Source organism: Podarcis liolepis (assembly GCF_965112155.1).
Source record: "Podarcis liolepis genome assembly, chromosome: 1".
Lineage (NCBI taxonomy): Eukaryota > Metazoa > Chordata > Lepidosauria > Squamata > Lacertidae > Podarcis > Podarcis liolepis.
The window spans coordinates 86133983-86149747 of record NC_139554.1 but is presented as its reverse complement, the minus strand read 5'-3'; the positions used below and the strand labels follow the sequence as shown (position 1 = coordinate 86149747).

The 15765-nt window shown below is 44.2% G+C and overlaps 2 protein-coding genes across 10 annotated transcripts in view; one reads left to right on the top strand and one right to left on the bottom strand.

Moving 5' to 3' along the window:
- Window positions 1-2796, bottom strand: part of USP37 (ubiquitin specific peptidase 37) — a 32617-nt gene extending 29821 nt beyond the window's left edge. For all 3 annotated transcript variants that reach the window (XM_083489014.1, XM_083489016.1, XM_083489015.1), the window contains exon 1: window positions 2596-2796. The gene's annotated coding sequence lies outside the window, so the exon portion shown is untranslated. The remainder of the gene's footprint in view (window positions 1-2595) is intronic.
- A 385-nt stretch (window positions 2797-3181) lies between these two features.
- On the top strand, window positions 3182-14882 carry CNOT9 (CCR4-NOT transcription complex subunit 9). Of its 7 annotated transcripts, none has more exons than XM_083490947.1 (8): window positions 3182-3321; window positions 8190-8369; window positions 8758-8873; window positions 9306-9415; window positions 10854-10963; window positions 11726-11824; window positions 12325-12416; window positions 13227-14882. In XM_083490947.1, exons 1-8 carry the CDS (start codon window positions 3298-3300, stop codon window positions 13393-13395), a joined length of 900 nt encoding a protein of 299 aa, XP_083347073.1. In that variant the 5' UTR covers window positions 3182-3297; the 3' UTR covers window positions 13396-14882. The 7 variants fall into 7 exon arrangements, with proteins under 7 accessions (XP_083347073.1, XP_083347072.1, XP_083347069.1 ...); XM_083490946.1 differs by having other exon boundaries at window positions 13221-14882; XM_083490943.1 differs by lacking the exon at window positions 3182-3321 and adding an exon at window positions 3417-3593.
- The last annotated feature ends 883 nt before the right edge of the window (window positions 14883-15765 follow it).

Genomic DNA, 15765 nt, shown 5'->3' with positions numbered 1-15765 from the left:
TATTGGTGGCACTCAATTTCCTGAAGAACTCCATGGATTAACTTCCATGCGGATGAGCAACATATTGCAATACCACCCCTCCAGTGTTCGAAACTCCCATTGTTCTAGGCGCATTTTGCAACAGGAAATTTCATTGGTGTGAGCAGTTTCTGAGCTCTGGGCACAGCACTGTGCCTAAGATTTCAGATTAAAACTGCAGAGTGGAAGGAAAGGAGGAACTTTTTCTGCCTCCCCACTTCCAGCTACTCTCTGAAGACTGGAGAAGAGACACGCTAATAATTAGTGGGTGGGCAGGGGAAGGACAAGACCATGTGAAAAATGAACATAATATTTTAGCTGCAGTTCATTCATTTTCAGCTTTGTTTTCTTGTTTTTAAAAAAGCTCGCCTGACATACTGTTGTTGCGCCCATAACCTAGGTTTAAGGTGCCATTTAGCTCCTGGCTTTCATATCTTAGTTTCTAACACTGCACCTCTCTAGTACTGTCCCATAAGTTGAAGTACAACCAGTGCAAAATCATATCCTCCACTAAACCAAAGCCACTGAGAAATCCAGCAGACTCAACAAGGTCACACTACTCTGCCTCACTTCGAGAGGTAATCTATCAGGGTGACCAAAGCAATTTTAGTCCCAAACAGGTCTGAAACAAGACTAAAAGTGATCAAGATAACCAGTCTCTTTCATGAGCATTTGCAGCTGAGCGGCCACCCCCCTCTCAGGCATCTTGCCCAAAAAGGTTTGTGACTGACAAGGAGTCCAGAGAGGGCTTTTACACGGCTCATAACATTGCATCCTTCAAGGCAGTGGGAAATTTCTCCTGATGCAATGATGCATTCACCACTCCCTACTAGCTCTTGTTAGCCACACGCCATGGTGGTTAAAACCACTGCATGCTCTCAAGCTGCAAAAGCTGAACTGATTCCTTGTTGCACAAATGTGACTGCCCTATAAATACCATTAATGTTTTAAAATTCAATGATGACAGTTCCCTAAAAGTTAGGGGTGTATCCCCAATTTCGGGGGGGAGACAACTTCCAGATGTTTAGTCACCCAAGTTGAAACCCAACTACATAAAGTTCAGTGAAAATATGTTAAGGGAACATGTACCAAGTCCTGTCTTCTTGCTTGTCTGGTTCATTATTAGAATTTGAGTATATCAGCATGAACTATAAACAGCTGTTTCTTTAGCATTTTATTTAATTGTAAATTCTGCAAGTTACTTTGAGAGCCTTCTGGAACCATAAAACCTGATATGTGTATTTAACAAATAAAAATGAAAAATTAAAGCTGCAATCCTTACTTAGGAGTAAGCATCACTGAATTCAGTGGGACTTATGGTACTTCAGAGCAGGCATGTACAAAATTGCACAATAAGTGAGCACATACCGAAAAAAATGGAGTGTAAATCCTTAAATGCACTAGAACTATCCACAAAAAGTGCCTACATTCCACAGCATTCAAAAAGCCAATCAGGAGCCTTAATGTTCTAAATATAACAGCATTACAATCCATTATTTTAACAGGTACAAGAGACATTGAAGTTTTCAGCCCGGCCTATTTCCACAAAATAGGAACCACTTGTTCCATACAGATCATAATCTACAACAACTGTTTAGGGCAAACAGTGTACGTGCAAGGGCAACAGTAAAGAATGTTGGGTGGATTTTCAACACATATATCACCTCAGCAAAGAGTTCAAGGCAAACAAAGAAACAGTGGTGAAAGACATGGTGGAGCCCTAATGGAGATCTGTGCCCCTACTATCATTTCCTAACCAAACTTTGTTGCATTTGTGAATGCTTTCACTGAAAAGCAAGCAGGAACCCAGTCACCTGAATACTGTACAGCATCTGGTACACTGACTTGGAAAGTGGCTGCTGGACCCTTGCAAGTAAATTTCTGATCAGCGGGACAAAGTTAAAACCAGCCAAGTCTACAATTCAGAAGGGAGACGTGAACAATCCCAGGAGAAACAGAGCAGGAGCGGGAAAGCAACCGAAGAAGAGGACGGCGCTAGTTGCCGACGCTGCGTTGTTTTTAACCTTTGTCGTGTTTGCGAACAGCCCGGCAGGCAGAAATTCCTCACGAGAAGCTCTCGTCCTATCTCTACGTGCTGCCTGGGGCAAAGCTAGTAATCTGGCTAGCTGGCTACCCGACCGGCCGCTACGTCTTGGGGCCTTGGGTACGCCTGGGAGAGGCAGCTAAACCAGCGGGGGGAAGGCAACAGAGGGAGGAGGGCCGAGGGTCAGCTTTGGAGCAGCCGCACCGTAGTCGGAGAGCGGCCAGCCGGCTGGGCCTGAGGAAGCGAAAGGGGCCAGGCTAAGGTCAAGGGCGCGGGGGGGGGGAGAGAGAGAGAGAGAGAGAGAGAGAGAGAGAGAGAGAGAGAGACGCTGAGGCGCAACGACACCCCCCCCCCTCAGCAGCTACGGAGACCCCACCTCCGCCTCCACGGCCGACCGGCCGCCGCCCACGCACAGCCGCCCCCCGACCCTTCCCTGCTCCGCGAGTACCAATGGGGCTCCCTCGTGCCCTCGCCCGCAGTCAGCCGCTCCGAGGAAGCCCCAAGACTCACCGCCTCTGCCCGGGCGCACTCACCGGCGATGGCGGGCGGGTGGCGGCTTTCCCTTCCACCTCCCGCTTCCTCACAGACCAGTCCCGGCCTGGACGTTGTCTCCCTGCTGCTGCTGCTGCTGCCGCCGCCGCTTCCTTCCTTCCTACTTCGGGGTTATTCTCCACTTTAGCCCCGGCGCCGGCCTGGCCTGGCTCGACCCACCGCGGCCCGGCCTCCTCTTAGCTTAGTGGAAAGGGCAGATGGCGGGAACCAGATCAGCCGCGCCACGGTCCGCCTGACGCAAGCACGCAGCACGCAAAAAGAAAAAAACAACTGCGCGACGGGAGGAGGGGGGAGGAACAGGAGCGACGAGGGGGGAATCCCTACGTCATCACGGCGACGGCTGGCTGGCTTTCTCCGCCGTCGACAAGCCTTAGCGAAAGAAGCAACTTTTACTCGAGAAGTGACGACGACGCTCGTAACTTCTGCGCACGCGCAAACTCGTGCTTTTTTTTTTTTTTTTAGTTCGCTTAAAGATACCATGGCGCATGCGCCCGGCCAGTCTCCTTGGGCCTACCGCTGAGGCCCAGAGAGAGGTCAGAGGTCGCAGCGGTAGCAGCAGCAGCGGCGGCGACAGAGCCAGGAGGAGGAGGAGGAAGAGGCGGCGACCTCTGCTTCGATCCATGATGGCGGCGGCTGAAGTAGAAGAGGCCTCCTGAGCTCTACTTCGCGCAGAAGTTCCGACCATGCACAGTTTGGCAACGGCCGCGGTAAGTCGCTTGCCGTTTCCACGCAGGGCGATGAGGGCCTTGGCTGAGAAGCGTGAGAGGCACCCTCCCCCTTCTCTCTCCCTCTCTCTCTCCTCATTGGTCGGAGAGATATGGGGAGGGGGGCACAGAACGGCGGGGCTCTATTTTCCCGCCAAATTGCCCTCCTAAGGAACGGACGTCTCCTAACGGCCTTTCCTCCTGCGCGAGGCGGCGGCCTTTGCTGTCCTCTAAGGGGAGGCAAAGGGAGCTTCTCCGCAGGCTTCTCCCTTCAGGTGCTTGTGCATGAGCCAGGCGTCACTTGTGTGCGTTTTCCATATGCTAATCTATGCGGGTTCCTAATTGCCCATGGCTCAATGCTGCTGGATAAAAAAGTGGCTCGAGAGGCTGGATGCAGATGCATATAGACAGACACGTATCCTGACAGGCGCACCCCGACCACTCTCATTCAAGCGCCTCTCAACAAGGCTTGCTTCTCTCTTCTAGAGTTTCACGTCTGCAATAATGTGCCGCCACAAAACAGCTTTACTTCTCTTTAATCTGTTGTCTGGGAAGTCCATTTATAACCGCGCTAGCGTGAAAGTAACCCCCACACTGAGTTGAATTCGATTTTTCTCTCTGTGTTTACGATTGCAACCTTAAAATGCAAAAATTCCACGTGGGACATTCATGTTTTGATTTAACAGTGGCATGGCTCATGTGCGTTGCTTGTAATGAGACAAGTGGTGATGATAACGGGAAGTAAAATAACTTGGTTAGTGGCGTACCTCTTGGGAATTATATTGACTGACATTCCTGCCACCAGGAAAAAAGTTTTCTTATATGCAACTGCTGCAACCAGAATGATTATAGCAAAAAAATGAAAGGGAGAAAAGCTCCCTCAATAAGAGAATGGCAAATAAGATTTTGTGAATATATAGACTCAGCAAGACTTAGAGCAGTGGTAAGAGGCCAATCAAACCAAAAACTTATAGAGGAGTGGACTTGTGTGAAGGAAAACATTGTTCTGGTATTAATATATCGATATGCAATGGATGAAACTTACAGAGTAAAAAATTAAGAAGAAATGGGTATAAGATGAGATAGTCAAAAATAATACTGATAACATCGAAAAGAAGAAAAGAAACAAAGGAAGCAACATAGGTGGAGGGAAGTCAAGATTTATGTCTGTATGTTTAGTTTGTATGTTTGTTTTCTTTTTTGTAATCTATGTTGAGAGCTGTATGTATCTATGTATAGTAAGTTTGTTTAGTGTTCTGGTTTGTGTTTGTAAGTATTGCAATTATCAATAAGTTTTTTTAAAACCCCATATTAGAAAACTAGGTACCCCTTTGCAGCATCTTCACAGGACTTGCCGTGCAACGTTTCCTTTCTAGACAACAGTAGAGGAATGAATCCAGAATGATTTAGTTTGAGCACCTGCTTGTATGCTTTGAGTTTAATACTCTAAGGCTGCTTGCTAAGTAGAGATATGTAAATATCTTGATTTATTTTGCTAGGCTGACTTAGGTAGTTTGTCTCTTCTGGCTCAGTACGTATTTATGGGTTTTGCCCAGTAAAAATCACCAGTAGTAGTAGTAATAATAATAATAAGAATAATACCAATTTAATTAGTTGTGCCCTGCCCATCTGACTGGGTTGTCCCAGCCACTCTGGGCAGCTTTCAACATATATAGTAAACACTATATAAACTTGGGGGGAAACTGTACATAACGAAGAACATGGAATTGCTTCTAAAAACTGCAGTTTCATCTTAAAACCCTCCTTATCTTTTCTATATTGTACAGAAATTGAAATACGGTATAGAAATTAAATAAATAAAATTAATAAAATAATAAACATGTAATGAATTGTATCCAGCTACGTTCTACTCAGTAGACCCACTGAAAATTATGAGCATAAGTTAGCCATGTCCACTAACCTTAATGTGTCTGTCCTGAGTGTGACTAACTTTGGATAGAATAATATTGCAATACATATCACTGATCATGTTACCGTATTTTTCGTTCTATAACACGCAGATTTTTTCTCCTAAAAAGGAAGGGGAAATGTCTGTGCGTGTTATGCAGCGAATGTGTGGTCCCTGGAGCCGAAAAATAAGGCAAAAATCAAACCGCGCTTCAGGGAGAAGGGAGCTCCGTGAGAGAGGAAGCTGTTGCTTTCCTGCATTCTGCCTCAGGGTCTTACTGCCCACCCTGCTCTGTTTCGTTGCTGTGTTTGCTCAAACGGAACAAAGAGCAGGGAAAGCCCCTCCCCTCCAGGCAAGAAGAGAGGAAAGCAGAGCGTCGCTCTATCCTGTCCCTGCTCCGGAGGGAACAATGTTTGTGAAGGGAAGAGAGATTACAGGTTCGGCTTAAAATTCTGATTTGACTTCCTGCTTTTTGTTTTTGGAGACACACAGCATTCAAATATGCTTTCTTCCATTTAAAAGGATGAAATCCTTAAACAGTGGCTGGCTTGTGTGGGTGGGTGGGGGGAAACTTTTGCCTTCCTTTCCTCACGTTATAGCCCTCTCCTGCATTCTTAGCCTTCTGTGTTTTTCCTTCCCTCCCCACTTAAAACGTGGTTACAAAGCATGGATCCACATGAATCCTCAGGATCTTTGCATTGGGTCACCCCAAATTCACCATCAGAGCACACAGCATGTCCATGGCTACAGCCTGCCCCCCCAAAATCACACACCCATTGTTGCCTGGGGCTGCAATGGTGCAAAAACGTGGTTACAAAGCATGGATCCACATGGATCCTCAGGATCTTTGCATTGGGTCAGCCAAAATTCACCATCAGAGCACATAGCATGTCCATGGCTACAGCCTGTCCCCCCCCCCAAAAAAATCACGCACCCACTGTTGCCTGGGGCTGCAATGGTGCAAAAACGTGGTTACAAAGCATGGATCCACAGGGATTCTCAGGATTTTTGCATTGGGTCACCCCAAATTCACCATCAGATCACATGTCTGTGGCCACAGCATGAAGCACAAAAATGATACGTCCACTGTTTCATTCAGAATATTTTTTCCCTTGTTTTCCTCCTCTAAAAACGATGTGCGTGTTATGGTCAGGTGCGTGTTATAGAGCGAAAAATACGGTATGTAGGAGGGTAGAGAGACCTTCACACAGGTTTGCTGATTTTTGTGGCAGCTCTTGTCTTACCTAGTTCTGGTCTTTGACAGTTCACTCAGGTGAAACAGAATTTTGCTAGCTCCACTAACAAGCAGTACTTCTGTCTGACATAATATTTAGGCATTTTCTTACTTGTATTATACTTACTGTAGTTTTAAGTGGATCTGCTACTTCAGATGGTGCACAATTGACTTTTTCAGGTCTTGACAGTCTTAATAGCAGACTTTAGTCTAATTAGTGCATTTATTTTTATCAAATTTATGCTGAAGTTCTGGAACTGTGGATAGGGTAGGCACACCACTACAGCATCTGTCACTGGAAAAATGATTTTAAAGATCTTTCCATTTACCATGAAGGTAATTATGAAATGAGGCCTCTTGAAGGGCTATAAAAATAATTTCCTTTGCAAAGTACCTTCATATGCTTTAAGGCAAGTGAAATAGTAAGTGACTAGAAATGTCTAGCTTACAAAAGCAATACTGTAGCAATTATCCTGAAAAAGGTCGCTTATATTCAATTTTTTATTACTGTGGTTGCCTGAATTTCTGTAAGTAATGGAAAGATAAGCTCGTCTCTTGTGCTGCTGCTCGGATAAAGCATATTTTCAGGCTCTGATCTTCGTGTTGAACTGCCACAGTTGGATCATGGGGTGTTATCAGCCTTTCTTTCCTGCAACTTTCCACTCCTGTATTTGTCCCTGAATCTATTGTTCTGTGACTGGAGCCAACTGTTCAACATGATGACGCTATGAGCCATTTTAAACACAATTATTTCACTAATAGTTTTCTAGGTAAGAGATGTTGGGCCTTTAATAAAGTCCCAAAAGAAAGCAGAGTCCCATAATAGAAGGAATGTGTTAACAAAGCAGACACAAAGCACTGAGGATTCATTTGCTGTGGAGCAGCCCTAGAGTTTTGAACAAGGGATTTTTTGCACAGCTGATGAAAAAGTGTGCAATGCTTTGGACTACTACTCCTCATTGGATGCAGTAGTAGAGGACTATTTCATTTATTAACTTTAATCATCACTTTGCACCCCCCTGAAGCAGGAGTGGGCAACCTTTTTTCTGTCAGGTATTGAGGGAGTGAGAAGTATCAGCAGCAATGGGCAGAGGCAGAGCCATACACAGAAGTGTTTTGGATTAATTAATCTGGAGCAGACCGAGATAAAGAGTGGTAGCTATGAGAGAGGGAGTATATCTCAAGATCTTGAGCATGGAAGGCTTTTATGCTCCACTGCTTTATGATAGTTGCTGAAGTTGAATTGGTATTGATTCTCTGCTTTGTTTTTGTTGTCATGGATTTGTAGCCTTTTGTGCTGTATTAACCAGTTTTGTTGACAGTCATTTTAAAATTGCTATATTATTTTTGTTTGGTGCCCAAACGACTTTGTTTACTTATTTATTATTATATTTAACAGTGATGATTTTAATAATTCAGCTGCTGCAGTATGGTAAAATGATTGCACAGCTGCAGTGAGTACACACAAACCAATGGAACTATCATCCGGCAACTCCCCCCCCCCCCCCTGTGCTGTGACATATTCCTTCCCCTGTGCTGTTACTGTGCCTTGGCTAGAAGCAAGTCCCACTAAAATATGTGGGACTTAATCTCAACTATGTTTACCTGGAAGTGTCTACTAATCACTCCTGATCACCCTTCCAGTTTTGTACAAGGTTGTATTACTGTTTAGACTGATTTGACTTGGGACCAAAGGCCTTGACTTGAACCTTTTGTCTTCCTTTAAAGCCTGTGCCAACGGCACTGGCTCAGGTTGATCGAGAGAAGATTTATCAGTGGATCAATGAGCTTTCCAGCCCAGAGACTCGTGAGAATGCATTGTTGGAGCTGAGTAAAAAGCGAGAGTCTGTCCCTGATCTCGCACCAATGTTGTGGCACTCTTTTGGTACAATTGCAGCTCTCTTACAGGTGAGTAGCATGTTACCTTTAACTGAAATAGCTTGCTAGACTCTTGCAAGCAATCTGCTAGATGTCTTTCTGAAAGTTTTGAGATACTGAGGGTTTTGAAATTCTGTCTCTTGACCTAATAAAAGTTTGGGACAATAGAAGATGGCAATGAAGAACTTGAGCCACCCAAGTAAGGACATCTTATTGGGGCATATGTATTTTAGTTCCTGTCTGATATGTTACAGCTTTTGTAGCTAGCTCTGTGCTCTTAGTGTAGGGGCAGAAATTCTATCAAACTGAGACATCAATCACAAATAATTAGTGGGAGGATTTTGACTCTGAATATTGGAATGCTTAAATGTGTGGAAAAATTTTCACACAAATATTTCCTGTTTTCTTTCTTTCATAGGAAATTGTAAATATCTATCCATCTATAAATCCACCAACTTTGACAGCTCATCAGTCCAACAGAGTCTGCAATGCTCTGGCACTTCTGCAGTGTGTTGCATCGCATCCAGAAACAAGGTTAATATACTCGAGTGTATTGGATCTCTGGGAAAAATAACTTTTGGTTAGTGTGGTATATGCCCAGACTAGAGAAAATATGCTGCCGCCAAGCCTCTTTATCTGCAGGGCTCTGTATGTCAACAGAACTATATTCTCAGTCACATCCACACCATACATTAGAAGCACATCGTATCTGTAACTTGCTAGTTTTTACACCGTTTTTAGAGTGCATTAGTGACTTGAGCCAACTCAGTGAATAAAACAGTCAAGCTGCCTGTCTTACTGGTCAGTTTGTCAGTAAGAAAACTAGTTTTACAGGCATATTTCCTCATATTTCTTCTCTTTCTAAAGGTGAGGTCCTAATTCAGTTCCCTAGCCTTCACAAAGTAACTCTGTGTAAGCAAATATCCAAAAGACACATTCTAAATGCTTTTTTCTTCCTTTGTCTAGATCAGCCTTCCTTGCTGCTCACATCCCTCTCTTCTTGTATCCCTTCTTGCACACTGTCAGCAAGACTCGACCCTTCGAGTACCTACGACTCACAAGTCTTGGAGTAATTGGTAAGTGACTGTGATGCTGGGAATGGTAGGTCCTCATCAGTTTGTAGGTCAGAAAAGGGTTTTGATCTGATCTGAACTCTTCTGAGACTTAGCCATGCATTGTAAAAGAGGGAATTCTAACATTCCAGAGAAATAGAGAATCATGTAGCAGACTCTCATTTCTAGAAATAATTTCCATGTTGTTCCTCTTTACTGTTGTTAACATCTGGGATTCTGGGAAGTACACCAGTCCTGGGCCCAATTCAAAGTTATGTATATTTGTGTTTTTATATTGTAAATCACCCTGTGATCCTCGGATGAATGACAAATTTCCAGTCCCATTCTCCCAAATTACCTTAAGGAAAGATGGAAATAGCAGGGCTGGGGATCCTAGAACACTGAAAGGATCATTACTGATGCACATCCTATCTCTCCAATCACAACTTCAGTGTGCTCATAGATGTAATGGTTAGTACTTGCAACTGTGTATTGTAACCTCATCAGAAATTTTTCAGGGAGCTTTATTTGGTGCAGCATGCAACAAGCTGCCTTTTTATTGGCGTTGAGAAGCCACATAGTCAGCCAATGCAGAAGCAGCTGCACAGGCTCCTAGCCAGCTGACAGGGCTAGCAGCTCTATTAAGATCATAGCAGCATCTCTTTGGGTGATTGAACCCAATGAGTTAAAAAAGTTGAATGTATTATGTTCACTGGTCTTCATGATTAACTTTGCTGGACAATCCAAAACTTGTAGTTCCCAACCTCCCTCACACCCATCCTACCCTGGTAAACCACACACACGGTGCAAGGAGAGTATTCTGGCTTGAGTACCACTGCTTAAAAGCATCCTAGCACCATTGCAGAACAGTGCCCCCCCATCTGTCTTTTGTGAGTGGAGCACCAGTAAGAAGAGCAGCCAGTTGGATACCACAATTGTAAGATGCACAGAGCATCTTGCAGCAGTAACATTCAGCCATGCCACTGTCCAACAACTCTCACCTTTCCTCTGAACCTTGGAGCTGGAGAGAAGGCAGAGATCACAGCACAACTGTCAGAGCAATCTCTGCCCGCCGCTGCAGCTTCACAATGGAAAGCATGACTGGCTGCTTGTCATACTTGTCACAAGGTAGTGCTGTACTTGCCTTGGCAAGCATGACAGATGGAATTGCTGTTCTATAGGTAAGAGTGTAAAAGGCTTTAGATATTTCATTGGCTAAAGGAGGAATTTGTGATTGGTGGAGGAAAGGTTAAAAGGCTGCTGCTTCAATAAAATAATAATCCTTAGTATTTGCTCCTGGGTTCTTGGGAGCTCAACCATGTGCTTATCCAGTAATTTCCCACTTCTTCTCCAGACTGCACTGATTTTCTGTTAGCCCTGGCTGTTTCCTATATGCATGTTTCTGCTAGGCCTTTGCAAAGTTATATGAAGCAGTTTGGGTTTTTTTGCTTATATTTCAAAGGGGCCCTGGTGAAGACAGATGAGCAAGAAGTAATCAACTTCTTACTGACAACGGAAATTATCCCTTTGTGCTTACGCATCATGGAGTCTGGCAGCGAACTTTCCAAAACGGTATTGCTTTTAGTGTAATGAAGTGGTTCTAGTTTCTTGACTATTTTCTCTTTACTTTCCAATGCATCATGTTCCTACATGCAGCAGACTTCTCCATCTGAGGTTAGCTGGCTGTTTCTCTCTGAGGAGTGATTGCAGATGTACCCACTTCAAATTGTCATGATTGGCTGCCTCTTTCAAAACACTATTATGAGAGGAAAGCTGGATAGGACATTTATTCTCTTTTTGTGCAGTTTCTCACCCAAGGTGCTTTTGTACTCATTTCTTGCTGCAACTCTGCTGTACTTTTTCCAGCAACTGTATGAAAAGGATCTATTATTGTGTAAGTGCCGTCCCAGTATCAGTTATTTGAGAAGCCTGCAGGTGGTGCCTGTGTGCTTCTCAAGATCCTTAGCATCTTTTATGTCACACTCACGAGTCACTTTATTCCTAGTCACACCTTTATGCATCTGTCACTCTTCATTAGGTTATTAATTTTATCTAGCCACCAACCTGTCACCATTTGTCTGCAAAACTTAAGCAGGTTTCTTCCTCTGGTCAACAAGATCAATAAAATTTTAGTTGCTAGCACCAAGATAGATAATTTCATTACCTGCTTCTCCTCTTGTCAGTGCTATATGAGGTTTTGATTTGGTTTCATAGTGGGCAAAATCTCTTCTCATAGGTCTTCTCCCGAGTTTTTGGTAATACGACATCCCACCCTAATCCTGCACAGTCTGCAATTCAAGCGTTTGTTCAACCCTATTCTTTTCTGTCTTTCAGGTTGCTACTTTTATTCTACAAAAGATCTTATTGGATGATACGGGGTTGGCTTATATCTGTCAGACTTACGAACGATTTTCTCACGTTGCAATGATATTGGTATGTGGCTTTGATTGTAAAGGGCTTGGTAACTCAGCATTGCTCCTGCATTTAGAGGAGCTAAATGCTCTTTGGTGGAAAGTGTAGTGAATGTAATTTGGATCTTTGTAGTAGTCACGTCTAATCATAACAACAGGGCCACCTCTTCATACTTCTAATCTCAAGGAAGAAATATGCCAGAGCATTCCATAGCAACACAATTCATGGTGTTATGGCTGTGTGAAAGCACTCCCATTTTTGAGGAGATTGGTTCTCCAACACCTGAGGAGCAAGTCACTGCTAATGCTTGACAGTGTTTCGTGGGGTGAGACATATTAGAGACAGAATTAGCTTTCCAGACATTTGCCTTGCTTTTTAGGAGCTTATACTTTATAATCTAAATTAAACTAGGGTGGGGATGAGGAGTAGCAAAAGGTAACAAGGGATAAACGTGAACAAATGCTGTTACACATACTTAACCAGCAAATGTCCTTGTTCTAAATTCTCTGTTTTTAAACCAGGGTAAAATGGTCCTGCAGCTTTCCAAGGAGCCTTCTGCCAGGCTGCTGAAACATGTGGTCCGTTGTTACCTCCGCCTTTCTGATAATCCAAGGTAGACACCTTAGAAGTTTCTTGGGATCTCCTGATAGGGGTGGGGTGCAGGTTGGTGTTGTGCTGCAGAACCAGGGACAGTTGCACTTTGCAGTGCCAGGATGGGGGTCCAGCTCCTTCTGTATCTCCAGAGCAAATCAACATAACCTGGCAATTCTTACAATAAATGCCAGGAGCTTAAAGTCCAAGTAGTTTTTTCTGACCGCCTCATCAAGATTCTGAAGACTGAAGCAAGATTATACTTATTTAAGCAAACTTGTTTTAGCACCAGAGTCTTCTCACTGTTCAGGAACATGTATTGACAGTAATTATGAGAGAGTTTATAATCTTTTCCTCTTCAATCTCTTAACTGCAAAAATGTCTGTGTTTATTAAGCCAGCCAGCCAGCAGTCATCATGTGCTTGACTGCTCTGGATGCCTAACATTAGGCAAGTCATTAATCTTCCTTCATAAGTCACATTCTGACTCCATTGGTCAGGGTGGAGAAGATGCAGGATAGCGTATGGAGTTGAAGTGACTATCCTGTGGCCTCCAAATGTCATTGGACTCCAACCTCCATCAGTGTCAGTTAGCATAGCCAGTGGTCAGGGATGCTGTGAGTTGTAGTCCAGCAAATGTCTGTGGCGTCACAGTTTAGCCACCCCTGGTATAAAGAATATGGTTATACCCTGCAGGTATGTGTAGATGCTTCTGATACAAAGTGCTTCTGATACAGCAATTGTAGCCTTAAGTATTCAAGAGGGGGGCTTGCTCCCCTCTTGTCCATGTGAGTTTATTTGTTGGCCCCCCTCTTTCTTGTCTCCTGATGTAGGGCACGGGAAGCCCTCAGGCAGTGCCTTCCTGACCAGCTGAAAGACACCACCTTTGCCCAGGTTCTGAAAGACGATACTACCACCAAGCGTTGGCTGGCACAGCTGGTCAAGAATCTGCAGGAAGGCCAAGTCACCGACCCCAGGGGCATCCCCCTTCCTCCGCAGTGACAGCCAAGGAGGTGGCAGAACCCAGGAGGAAACAGCTCAGGTTTACAGAGAGCCAGGAACCAATGACCTCTTCCAGATCCCGTCAGGCATGGTTGGGCAGCTCCTTGGACTGTCAGTAGCTACCTGGACTGCAGGCCCTTTCTATAGCAACATTCACCATGCCTCTGAGGATTATGACACCAGCAAACACAGTTGGGACAGAGAAGCCCTCTTTTAGGGTGTGGGCTTTGTTGCGATGATCAGTTGAGTACCAAGCTGGGCAGTGCTGCTACCAATGGCGTATCTACCTTTCTGGTTCAGTGCGGCAGGCTTGGGAAGTATTCCTCAGTTTCTTTGTTATTCAGTGTTTACATGTAAGTTCAATAAAGGTTGGTCTGATCATTTGACCCTCTTAGGCGTACCTTTTGAGCTGAATCTAGCTCTAAGCAGAGGAGGCCTGTTTCCCTTTTCCCAGCTGGGAATTGCGCTTTCATAAGAGGAGCCCCACTGATCCTTTAAAAAAAAAAAAGTTCAGCCTTTGGGGCTGAAGCCCAATCTCGGGGGGATTGGGAGAGGGGTAATAACATAGTATATCCACAGGTTCTTAAAGGATTTTTCCTGGTATGTCAGAAGGCAGAGACTTCCTGGACTCCATTCCTTTGGCCACACATTAGAACAGTCCCTGCCTCTGTGACTGTATTTGAACCAGTGTCAAATGCTCTATGGATGATCCTCCACCACCTAGTCAGTAAGATCCAGAATGCCACCAAAACATTCCTTCAGCATTCAAACTGTGCCAGAGGAGAAAGTTGTTGCATGGATGCCATGGCCGGCAAGCCATGTGGCCTTCCACTTTGTAGCAGCCCATGCCTCTGGTTAGGGTAGGGTTAACTCTAAGTGTGAACAAAACAGACAGGGACCAAGAGCTATTTCAGGCAGTCGGTAAAGGCTGCAGGTATTTCAGCCTTGCTGGCTAGTGCTGGAAAGCATAATGGCTGCAAAACGCAAGGGCTCTCATGCTCTTTATCTTATCCTTCCCTTGCTACCAGGCTAAGTGCATCCAATTTATCACCTTGAACCTGCTCCTGTTTGTTGGCGTCTGCGATGGATGAGGAGCTATTAAGCAGTCAGCAGAGACATCTTCTCCCCTGCCCTCTAAATGAGAGAAGCAAACAAAAAGAAGGGGAAGGAGGGGGAAATCATCCAAGCTGTTTGTCAGTTGCACAACAAGGCCGGGAGCAGGTGGCTTCTGGTCCCTTGCCAGATCCCTTGGCCTCAGCACCTGCTGCTGTTTTGGGTAGGAACCTATCTTCCGTTTCCTCTCTTTTCTTTGCTGATGGCTGGCCATGCCATGCCAAGGGTGTCTTAACTCTTCCCTCTCCATGGACTGCTTTTGCTCTTACAGCGGCTCCGTTTTATAACAGCCTTGTTTTATCCATCCCTGCCTTGAGTGGACTTTACCAACTGCTTTCTGTTTTGTAACTTGAATAAAAAATAAGCCAAATGAATCTGGATCCTCTTTGACTTAAAATAATGGTTTGGAAGAATGGCAGGGAGCATTGTAGACATTACCAAAAATGTCCTCTCAAAGCCTTTTATCACTGGGCAATATAGCATTTCCCTCCAGTTGAGAGAGCTGTGCTTTTTGCCCAGAGAGACCTTAGCTGTTGGGTTGGAGTGAGTGTCACTATGCTGGGTAGCAGTTCACAACGTGTGTGTGTGTGTGTGTGTGTGTGTGTGTCACATATAGCCTATATTGGTAAACCAAGGTGGAGTCACATGCTTCTGCTTGGCAACTCTGCTTTATTTTGAGAACCATGGTTCAAGAGTATAGTGTCACTTTTTAAACAAAATATATATACCGTTTGAGTGCAATAAAACCCCTAAGCGGTTTTCAATAAATATTAAAATTATCGATAAATTTAAAACCATTGAAAACATTTTAAAATAATTAAAATGAACAGTAAAAGAGATCAAAACAACTACATGTCTGGATAGCGTTGCCTTAACAAAATGTTTTAAGCAGATGACAAAAAGAGTACAATAAAATATTCTTCACTGCATCACAGACATAAAGGGAGCATGGCATACTTTTAGCAAGATCTTTAAATAATTTGAATGTTCTGGTTTGCAGAAGATGGACCAGTGTGATCTGAGAAAGAGATAAAAGTGAATAGCTGGGAAGGTATGAAGTGCCATTGTTAAAGTTGAGCAGATATTGACCAGTGTAATAATGTCTACTTGAGAGCTACTTCTGGCTTCCCATGTGATCTGTTCTGAGCATCCTTAATGTTCAGAGCAAGATATATAGATTAGGAAGGGTGTAAGAGAAACAACAAGTGTACTCTTAAATACATCTCTTACAATATGGCCTTTTTGGTATGTTAATTT